At 36.1% G+C, this 11,681-nt stretch overlaps 2 protein-coding genes across 6 annotated transcripts; one reads left to right on the top strand and one right to left on the bottom strand.

The window, feature by feature from the left end:
• The first annotated feature begins 941 nt into the window (after positions 1-941).
• On the top strand, positions 942-7,069 carry LOC112527032 (dammarenediol II synthase-like). The gene is made up of 13 exons (XM_025137510.1): positions 942-1,130; positions 1,689-1,778; positions 1,886-2,080; positions 2,157-2,241; positions 3,166-3,332; positions 3,497-3,685; positions 3,927-4,283; positions 4,500-4,658; positions 5,390-5,436; positions 5,919-6,062; positions 6,166-6,424; positions 6,522-6,605; positions 6,817-7,069. Exons 1-13 carry the CDS (start codon positions 975-977, stop codon positions 6,925-6,927), a joined length of 2,043 nt encoding a protein of 680 aa, XP_024993278.1. The 5' UTR covers positions 942-974; the 3' UTR covers positions 6,928-7,069.
• On the bottom strand, positions 2,194-9,168 carry LOC112527033. Of its 5 annotated transcripts, XM_025137514.1 has the most exons (4): positions 9,059-9,150; positions 8,772-8,966; positions 8,530-8,692; positions 7,743-8,166 (listed from the first exon to the last, which is right to left on the bottom strand). In XM_025137514.1, the coding sequence occupies exons 1-4, from the start codon at positions 9,121-9,123 to the stop codon at positions 8,077-8,079; spliced, it is 513 nt and encodes a 170-aa protein (XP_024993282.1). In that variant the 5' UTR covers positions 9,124-9,150; the 3' UTR covers positions 7,743-8,076. The 5 variants fall into 5 exon arrangements, 4 of the variants coding, with proteins under 4 accessions (XP_024993280.1, XP_024993282.1, XP_024993279.1 ...); XM_025137512.1 differs by lacking the exon at positions 7,743-8,166 and adding an exon at positions 2,194-2,261 and having other exon boundaries at positions 8,772-9,150; XR_003070674.1 differs by having other exon boundaries at positions 8,530-8,696; positions 8,772-9,168.
• Positions 9,169-11,681: the final 2,513 nt, after the last annotated feature.

Here is an 11,681-nt window from a genome sequence, read left to right as displayed (position 1 = left end):
ATATTTATAAGATGATTATAATTATATAATTTGCTAAAAGTTTAACGTATTTTAATTAATATACGGTTATATACTAATATAATAAGAGTGTAAAACAAAATCCAAGAAAATAAAGTGTAATTTAAAAAAAAATTTAAAAATATTTACTTTTTAAAATCTTTAGAGGACAAATGGTTTATGCAATTTGCATAAACCATAATTTTTTCAATCAGAAAAAGTGTTTTATGTAAAGCATTTGTGTAAATTAGACTAATTAATACATACACCCTTATATGTTGCTAAGTACATTCTTACCTATGAATTTCTTTCTTACACATATCAATATTAGTAATTACTTTTTACATTCTCAACGCATAAATTAATCTGATTTTTACTTTTACAGGGATGCAAATAGCATTACCCTTTAAAAATGGCTTTAAATATGGCTAAAAAGTGAAATGAGGTGAAATTTTAAAAATATTGGTCATTTCGGTTAATTCTCCCCTTTTTCTAGGTGTTGCACCAAAAGTTGTCTGCGTCGTTAATTGTGTATCACATGTGACAGACTACAATATCATATGTGATTGACTATAATAAAAAAAAACGTTTCAGTGTTTTCTTAAAATAAAAGTATTCTCGCTTGAACACTTCCCCTCTCCCTCTTTCTCTCTCTCTATGAATGTGTGTATACTATGAATGCAATATCTCATTATGTTTAATCTCAGAATTTTGAAAACTCTCAAACATATAGCGTTAATACAGTTTGCATCGAATCTAACCTAAGATACAGTTCGGTTTAAATTTAGTAAATATCTTAAAAAGTATAAATGCACGTCATATTTTCTTTTACGAATTCTAAAAAATTGTTCATCATCTATTCTTTTATCGTACTTGTTGGATCCAAGCTCAATATTTCATTTTAGCTTATTAAGAAAAATTATAATATACATAACATTATACAGTTGATCAAAGAGAACGGAATTGATTTATTGAGCATGCCGCCGGTGAGGTTGGAAGAGGACGAGGAAGTGAATTATGAAGCAGTGACGACGGCAGTGAAGAAAGCCCTTCGATTGAACCGTGCCATCCAAGCAAAGGATGGACATTGGCCTGCCGAAAATGCAGGCCCTATGTTTTTCACTCCTCCACTTGTGAGCTCGTCTTTTCTTTCGTATAAATGTTTATGATGCTTTATTCAAAATATAATCGTCCAAGATCCCATCTTCAGTAACATGATGGCCTCTTACAGTCATGGTTTCTAAAAGGCACGTCATGGTATAGGTGCTTCTACGACACCACGTAAATTCCATGTGGCAATTAATAGTACTGAGTAATACTAGAAAACATCTATATATATATATATATATATATATATATGAAATATTGACTCACTGTCTTAAAGTCACTTCTTAGCATTCACCAAGTATAGAGGGTTAGGGAGTCTTGAACTTAAGAACGGGTAGTAAATAACCCAGTTTCTTATCGTGGCCTCATCATCTTGAGGCTTAATCTTGCGGCCATGCTATGTCACACGTCATTTGAAACCTTATTTACAATAACCAGAGGCCAAAGCATTTTACCTTTATCGTCTCAAGAAATGATCATGTTGATCATGTATACAAATACAAAATTACCCATAATATACCTACAGATGTCAGCTGCTACGGGGTTATTTTTGTCAATTCACACCTTATATATTGAATGTGTAGCTTATTGCAATGTACATAAGCGGAGCTATCGATACACATTTAACCAAAGAACATAAGACGGAAATGATACGTTATATCTACAACCATCAAGTAAGAATCATCTTTCTTTCCTCTCATCGTTTAATTAATAGTTTAATATCTGGTATATGATTATATTTCAAGTCAAATGTTGCCAATTTATAAAATGATTGTGTCAGAATGAAGATGGAGGGTGGGGATTTTATATTGAGGGGCATAGCACCATGATCGGGTCCGCACTGAGCTATGTAGCCCTACGGTTGCTAGGAGAAGGACCCGATGATGGAAATGGTGCAGTGGACCGAGCTAGGAATTGGATACTTGACCATGGGGGTGCGGCCTCGATTCCATCTTGGGGAAAAACTTATTTATCGGTAAATGTTTTTTCACAAAAAAAATCGCAATTTTAAACGTCACCTGATCAACTAATTTCCGTACCTTTATATGCAGGTGCTCGGGGTATACGAATGGGAAGGATGCAATCCACTTCCACCGGAATTTTGGCTTTTCCCTGAAGCTTTACCATATCATCCTGGTACATACATTTCCCGTCATCTATAGTCAAAGAAAAAACTCATACACGTGAACAATTGTTGCATAAAATTTATGTAACAAACACCATAAACGCTCAAAATGCACATATAATCGAAGCCAAAACCGAACGAGCGCAGTATATCCCATCGGAAGGTGGGGTCTAGACGGTGGGATGTGCGCCGACCTGTCCTTTACCCCAAACACTAGAGTTGCTCCTCAAATTGCATGTATTAAAAGAGAAAAAAGATTGCAAACAACTCGTTGTACATGTATTAGCCACCAAATTTTGAACGCTCGTAAAATTATTTATAGCATCCTGATTCAAAGACAAAATAGATATACAAATAAGGTACTTCATCCTAGAACCCACCTTCGGGTGAGATATAATGGGGTGAAGGTCAAGATCTACATGCATCTCACCCCCGACCCCACCTTTAGTGGGATATACCGGGTTCGTGTGGTTTGGTTTGGTTCAGTTTGTACTTCATTCCATACAAAAATGCAACGTTTGATCTAACATATAGTTTAAAATTATATGGTGCACGACGACACAATGAGCTGAACCACTTAGCACATGACATCCTCTACAAACTATAGGCTTCATTCGGGTTTTTTATTTTTCTTCATTTCATGTTCTAATTTTGTGGAATATATTGTCATTTATCATCATACGATGAAAATGAGACCCACCAAAAAGTATTGTACAACAGGGGTTCAAGTCTCACCAAATGTGACAAGTGTGTTAGAATTCAATTTGACAAATATAAATATTATACACTTCAAAAAATTAAAATTAAAATTAAAATATGAAGAGTTGACCATAAGAATGGAATAAATTTTCTTGAAACTCTAAGCATACGTTGTCTTGAAATACTGAATGAAAGAAATTGTAGTTGATCTAACTATTTTTTAACCTGTGATGCAGCGAAGATGTGGTGTTATTGTCGGACAACGTATATGCCCATGTCATACTTGTACGGGAGAAAATTTCATGGTCCCATCACTGATCTTGTTCTGCAACTTCGACAAGAAATTCATCCTATCCCATATGACGAGATAAATTGGAATAAACAGCGCCACAACTGTTGCACGGTTGTTAGAATGATCTATTTTATAAAATATAGGGGAAAGTTCAAATCAGGTTCTAATTTGAACTTTCTCCTAGATGCATATATATATATATATATATGAAAGGATAATAGCATCTAAACGAAATGAAATTTATGCTGAAATGTAAGTGCTTTTGACGAGTGCAGGAAGATCTCTATTACCCTCATTCAACAGTCCAAGATCTGTTGTGGGATGGTCTTCACTACCTGAGTGAGCCCATCCTTAAGTATTGGCCTTTCACCAAGCTAAGAGAAAGAGGTCTCAAAAGAGCGGTTGAACTAATGCGCTATGGAGCTGAAGAGAGCAGATACATTACCATTGGATGTGTTGAAAAGGTAAGCTAGTTTGTAACATGAACCTATCCAATGGACAGGATCGGAGAGTAAGGCAGGCGGGTGAAAGAATTTTGTGAAAGGTTTTAATTTGACATGGGTAGTTTAGTAATTATGAATCTTGTCTCATCTCCTTTGTCCCACCTATTTTGGAGGGGAAGAAAAAAAATGTTTTTTGTGAGAAAAGTTTTTGTACTATCCTGTCCTACTGATGTATGTAACTGGTTTTTGTTTTTGGATGCAGAGCTTGCAAATGATGTGTTGGTGGGCAGAGAACCCAAATGGGAAAGAATTTAAGCATCACCTTGCTAGAGTCCCTGATTACTTGTGGTTAGCAGAAGATGGGATGAAGATGCAGAGTTTTGGGAGCCAATTATGGGATTGCACACTTGCAACTCAGGCAATAATCGCTAGTGATATGGTCGAAGAGTATGGGGATTCGCTTAAAAAAGCCCATTTTCACATCAAAGAATCTCAGGTCAAACAAAATCCTGCTGGAGATTTTACTAAAATGTGTCGGCAGTTTACTAAAGGGTCGTGGACTTTCTCCGACCAAGATCAAGGTTGGGTTGTCTCAGATTGTACAGCTGAAGCACTCAAGGTGATACCATAACCACATCTTTTATGATTTTTCTTTGCATATTAAGTTCATTTAGGAACTGTAAATATTTTAAGAACTGAGGAACCCAATATTCATAATTAATATCATGAATATTCATTATGAATATATGGTTCTCAAAATATTTATGATTCTCAAATGAACCTGCCCCATACGAAAAAGAATTGTTCTTACTATAAATTAACTATCCTCCTGCAGTGTCTCCTGTTACTATCCCAAATGCCAGAGGAAATTTCAGGAGAAAAAGCTGATGATGAGCGATTATATGAGGCTGTTAATGTCCTTCTTTACTTACAGAGTCCTATAAGTGGAGGTTTTGCTATTTGGGAGCCACCCGTCCCACAACCATATTTAGAGGTAATGTAAAATATCAACCTTCTAGAGATCAAAACAGAAAACACAACGACCGAAAAGTAATTTAGGGTGCGTTGGGTACACTGGATAGGATAGAGTAGAACTTGGATCATTGTTCCATGTTTGGCAGGACTTATGTGGAACAGAGTGGAACAGGCCTGTTCCACCCCCACCCCATGGAACAAGTTGGAACAAACCTATATTTTACCAATATAACCTCAAAATAAAACTTAATTCTCTCCTAAACCATCAAATACGCCTCCTTTACATTTTATTCATTCTTTAAATTTTATTTATTATATTTTATGCTCTTAAAACTTTGACCTTATTGTCCTCAAAATATTATTTTATACAGTTTCTATATTTTGCTTAGTTTATGTAATTTATTAAATACTAGTAATAATAATAAAAAATATAGAAAAGGTATAACATAAATTTTTTGGAAAGTACATAAACTTTTTATTTTGGTATCATTTAATCGTCTTGAAGAAAATTTTCTTAATGATATATTTTGTTATAAAAAAATATTTATTTTAGTATAATTTAATAAATTACATAAGTTAATCAAAATATATAAACAATTCATTAGGGGGTAAATAGGTCATTTTATCTATTTTGTCATGTCCAGTTCTGTCTTACCAAACGTTGAAGTGTTGTTTTGTACCTGGATACCAAATGCACACTTAAAGATCAAAAGATGTTGAGTTCATCTTTTACACCTACCTTTTGTGCAGATGTTGAATCCTTCAGAAATCTTTGCAGACATTGTTGTCGAAAAAGAGTAAGTCCCCTATAAATCTTTTTATCTTGTTATAAGGGCAGATCACTGGATGCAATATTCAGGGTGTTAAAGAGTCCCACATCGAGTAGACTTGAACCATTTCTCCTCAATATATGTTATAGCTTACCTTTCTCACCTCAAGGGCTCTTTTGGAGAGATCCAAAGGGATTTCACGTATTCTCACATGGTATCATAGGAAAAGTTACCACTCTACGTACTCGACACACCGGGCACACTGTGCTCGTCTAGCCCCCTCTCGACACCCTGGACAATTTGTGTCCTTCTAGCCTCCATTGGAGGGGGCGTGTTAGAGTCCCACAGTGGCTAGACTTGGAACATTTATCCTTAATGTATGTTGAAACCTCCCTTCTCTCCCCAAGGGCCCTTTTGAAGAGTAATCTAATGAGGTTCCATATATTCTCATATAGAAAACTTGGGAAAGACAATGAGACTAACATTTTCTATTTCGGGTGTTTAATTAGGCATGTTGAGTGCACAGCATCAATTATCCAAGCCCTTCTAGCCTTCAAACGCTTGCACCCTGGGCACAGGGAGAAAGAAATAGAAATTTCTGTGGCAAAAGCAGTTCGTTTTCTAGAGGGAAGGCAACGTCATGATGGTTCATGGTAAGCTAATCACCTCCACAGCTCCACTACTAATTCTCTGAGCAAATGATGACACTAAGAATTAAAAGATGGAGCGTATTATGAACATCTATGAATTTGACAGGTATGGTTATTGGGGAATATGCTTCCTATATGGCACATTCTTCACGCTAGGAGGCTTAGTTTCTGCTGGAAAAACATATAACAACAGTGAAGCAGTTGCTAAAGCCGTCAACTTTTTCCTTTCAACACAAAATGAAGAGGGTGGCTGGGGAGAGAGCATCAGGTCTTGCCCGAGTGAGGTATACACACCGTTGGATGGAAATCGGACGAATCTAGTTCAAACATCATGGGCTATGCTTGGTCTTATGTTAGGTGGACAGGTTAGTTTTTTGTCAAGTAATGAAGCTTATTCCAGCTAATAGCTATTTCCTTTCATGGGCTAAACACAATATATGTTCGCTTTTATCATGACACTAGGCCGAAAGAGATCCAACACCTTTGCATAAAGCAGCAAAGATATTGATTAATGCACAGATGGATAACGGAGATTTTCCTCAACAGGTACACTTAAATCACTCCCATACCATACCCTTTTGTGTCCTTACTAACAGTATCCTCATCAACTTTGAGTTTGAAAACATAAAAGTAATTCTTCTAATCACAATAGCCAAACCCCTGCCTTTTTTACTGAACATTGGACACAACTTCTTTTACCATCTTGTTATAACTTTTGACTAATCATTTCTATTAAACTGTGGCATGAATTTTGCAGGAGATCACCGGAGTTTACATGAAGAATTGCATGCTACATTATGCAGAATATAGGAACATCTTCCCTCTTTGGGCACTTGGGGAATATCGCAAACGAGTTTGGGTCAAATAAATCCATAAACTGAAGTGTCAGATGAAGTAAAAAAAATAAAAAAAATATGTGCAGATAATAAGCTAGCATCTACGTCCTGTATATTAAAATTGTGTGTATTTGTTATTATTTTATGTTACTGTAACCAAAATAATGCTTAGTAATAAATTAACTAAATTATATATGTATATATATATATATATATGAGAATTTTTGGTTTGCACTTGGTTCTCTACACAATATCAAGTACTACAAGTTCATAATTTGTTTATGATTCAGCATAAAAGCTGCTGGAGTTCTACATCGGGTAGACTTGGACCTATTCTCTTCAATATATGTTGCAACCTCTCCTCTCCTCAAAGGACTCTTTAGAGAGAGATTCAAATAGGTTTTACATATCCTAACATGGTATAATAGTCGGGTCTAGCACCACCTAGGGACTCAACACACTCTTTCTGATCCGTCTAGCCTCCGTTTGAGGGGGTGGTTGGAGTACCACACCGGCTAGATGCGGACCATCAGAACCTGTATATATGTTGGGGACACCCCCTGTCTAAAAGTGCTCTCTTGAGATTCAAAGGGGTTCCACATATCCTAACAAAAGGCAATCATACTCCACAATAGAATTAGTAATGATAGAAATATTACTTTAAATCTAAACATGAATTCAATGAACTCTTAATAAGGAGGAAGAATCACGTAAATGACAACACCATAACATGTGTATGACATGATGACATCAAAGCTTAGGCTACCCGCCAATATAAAAAAAATCAGTTCTATATTAGTGTCCTTGCTAGTCATAAAGTGGCCAAAAGAAAGCCAGTTGCAAACTATCAATATTTGAATTACTGGATTATTTTGCAGTACTAAACAGAACAAGCCACGATGAGTAACTAACCTCTTACATCTTTCCAAATCATTATCTATTGGTCCATTACACTAGCATGCAATTGTTTGTTTGCTATGAAATTCGTCTATTCCAAGTCCATTTTTTTAGAAAGATCCCATCTTTAGCCACATTAGATGATTTCCTCCATTCTTTCTGAGAAATCAGAAAACTCATTAGCTGCTTTTGCAACTGTGCCTTTGTCCTGTAATTAGAAGCCAACCTTCTATCTAAATTATCTTTCGCAGCTTCAAGTTCGGATTTTCTCATTTCAGCTGCAGCTAAATCAGAAGGATTTGAATACCCAGCACTGCATTGAAGTTGGATGAAACTCGAATTGAGCTGACAGAATGATCAATTGAAGTATGAACCTACCATACGATGCAAATTAAATTATTGCTCACGATTTATATGGCACAACAAGCTCTCCAAAATGTTGTATGGAAGATCACAACTGTTGGTACAATTCATATAATTTTAAATGCCCTTATTCCTAATGTACTTCGATTCTCAATTGAAGTTCTGCTACCCGAAAAAGACCAACAAAATGGAGAATGCAATCAACTAGAGTTCTTTCAGAAAATTCAAGCTTCTGTTATAAGATATTCAAATAGATCATAGGCATCAAGGCAAGCAAAAGATAATACTGGTACTAGCAGTCACAAAATAGAGTTAGAAGGAAAGGGAGTCCTGAGCAATTATCTATAAATTGTGAAGTGGTATAATGGCCTTACCTCATTCACACAATCCCTCAATTCCTCCACACGCCTTTGACATTGGGCGACAAATATCTCGGATCGAGCCCTAAATTCATCAACATCACGAACTTTCAAAGCAAAATACTTGTCTTTTTCCCTTTCCAACTCCTCCAGATTTTCCACTTCGCTTTTCAAAACCCTAACTTGAAACCATAAATCGTCAATAGCATATATTAACGGGATAAAAGAAGTGGTAGTAGCTATTCGATATTATGAACCTGAATTGCTGGATTTGATGAAGATAGACAGAATCTAGACGATCGAGCAGGGATTTAAGGGAAGAAATAATGAATTGGGAAACTTTGTGATCAAGCTTCAAGCACCTTTGCTCAATGTATCTGATACCGGAAAGCTTTAAAGCTAGGGTTCGAGATTTGTTGAACTGGAGCTCTTTCTCCGCCTGCCAATGATTCCAATTGATCAATACATACATTTGCCGCAAAGAATGTGATCGTGGATGTGTGATAGTATTTGGGTGAGATAACATGGAGTAGATTATAGATAGAGGCTCTGGTTTCTGGTATCCTCCATTTGTTCGAGTCTTTCTTTGAAGGTAGATGAAAGCGCCATTATCGAGTGACGTAATCACTCAAGACAACATCACAACAATTTCATGCACAGTTATTTTCTCGAATTTGTAGGGAGAGAAATGCTTATAAAACGGAGGTTAGTTAATGCTTAACCGGTTCAACCCAGCCTCTTGGCAGCCCACTTAAATTCGACCGGCTAAACCGTTAGTTAAAAGGGTTAAAATTGGGTCAGTCTAGTTCAATCCAATCCAACCCAACTTAATCCATTGCTAACTTATGTTGTTACAACGGTCAAATTAGAAATAGCGGTCAGGACATTGATTTGATATAGCGGTTATCGCAAGTTCGCAACGGTAAAGCGGCGATATAAGGGTCCATATATAGCGGTTCATGTAATCATTGCAATTTTATATGAATAGATGCATAACATAATATATATTTTGAATATGTACATAAAGACATGTGAATAGAAGAGATGAGACAGGAATAGAAACATTACTGTTAGATGGAACATTAACATTACAGTTAGCTGGAATATCCATCTCAGAGACTCCCCCAAATACGGATACGCCTCTGTGCGAGTTTACACATCAATATTGCAAATGAAAATCAGCCTCCTAGCTCGTAATCCCTTAATCGACTTCTCTAAACCCTTTAAAAGGCCAACTTAAAGCCCAACTCCTAATTGCGATTTTCACACTACTATTGAAAGTCAAAATTTCAACCCAATTACGGTGATTAACGCTACTATTAGCGGAACCGTTATTTCCCCTAGGATAGGTATAGCACCGCTATTTCACCACTATAGCACCATAATTAACGGCATAGTTACTAATATTTGTAACTTTGATAGAATTTTATTTATATTTATATATAATATACTGGTCTATTATATATATATATATATATGGGTTGAGTTCCGATCAAATGGAAATTTATGATGAGAAGCGTAAGAATATATTTCTACATTTGGATCAATCTTAATTGAATGTCAACACCAATGAGATGCACCGAGATGCACCAGATTAATTATCTTCTAAAGCACAATTCATAGGAAATATGAGATTAAAAGTGAATAAGAGTTTAGATCTCTTCTTACGCTTCTCACCGTAATTTTTCTTTCTCACACGATCATTCGCCTTATATATAGGGTTGGGTTTCGGTGAGAAAGAAAGTTATTGTAAGAAGGGTAAGAGGGGTCTCCACCCTTGGATCAATCCTAATTGAAGATCTACATTAACGAGATGCACCAAGATGCATCGGATCAATTCTCTTCTAAAACACAATTCATGGATGGGCATGAGATTAAAAGTGATCAAGGGTGGAGATCCCTTATTAAGCTTCTCACCTTCACTCTTTTTGTCACACAATCCTTCATCAAATCTAGAAGAGCAACTAATTTAAAAAAATCGATAAAACATAAATCAGAGGATAAATTCCTTTATATATATATATATATATATATATATCAATACTTGATTACCTCCGATAAAAATTCTAGATTTAACATCAACAAAACGATAGACCAACCTTACATAAAGTCTAGGTCAAGGTCTCCCAAATACATTCGCTATTCCAAAATACGGAAAATGTTCCTGAAAAACTAAATCCTTCCATGCGTCTAACTAGCACGCCATTCTTCACAATGTTGCTAGGACCATTACCCAACAAGAATCTGATGCACTTGACGTCAAATAAAAATGTTAGTGTTAACGCCTAGTGAGTTCGAACAGTTTTCATCATAATTATAAATGATTAAAACTTAAAGACTGCTTATTTAAGTAATGATTTTCTCAAACAAAATGTCTAAAGCAACATCTCTCCCAAAACCAACCTTTTATAAAAACCCCAAATGAAAACATCATTCAAATATGTACTCAAAATCCAATACCCACTCAAAACATGAATACAGCTCAATGCTCAAACAGTGAAACTCAGATAAAACTCTATTATCCAAAATACAAAATATGGGTAAGGATCAATACCCCAAAATCATGAATTATGGAAACCACTCCATACTCAAAACATCACAGAAAACATGGATAAAATTCCATAACCAAAACAACACATTTCCTTGACGATGGAGACTCGTTTCCATTAGCCGTGGAGAAACACTAAAAAAGTCATTCAGCAATGTTACCGAGCATCTCTTAAGGTTAATCGGGCTCCATGTACGACTCTACCGAGTACCATCGAAAGACCCAAGCAACGTATACGACTCCAATGAGTACCACCGCAAGCCCTGAGAGTAACCAAGATTTCTAGTCGTCTTCTAGATGAGTTCACCACAAAAGTCGTCGGTCTCCGTATACGGCTCCAATGGGCACCACCGTAAGACCTAGACTCGTACGACTCAATAGAATACCACTGGAGGCTACTAGCTTCAATACGACCCAATAGGGTACTACCAAGATTTCAAACCATGACTTTTGACCACTCACTAGAAATTATAGTGAGAACATCAAAACTTCTTACTTAAAACAACAAAACATGGACAACTCACACGTCCCGGAGTGTGACTCTACATGAGCCTATCTCCGTAATACTCGTGGTCCCATACTCCAACCCCAACAAAGGAAACTCTCTGCAATATCGACA

This window comes from Cynara cardunculus, assembly GCF_001531365.2.
Source record: "Cynara cardunculus var. scolymus isolate 2C chromosome LG 14, CcrdV1, whole genome shotgun sequence".
Lineage (NCBI taxonomy): Eukaryota > Viridiplantae > Streptophyta > Magnoliopsida > Asterales > Asteraceae > Cynara > Cynara cardunculus.
Note: the sequence above shows the minus strand (reverse complement) of the source record. Positions and strands in the feature narration are given on the sequence as shown.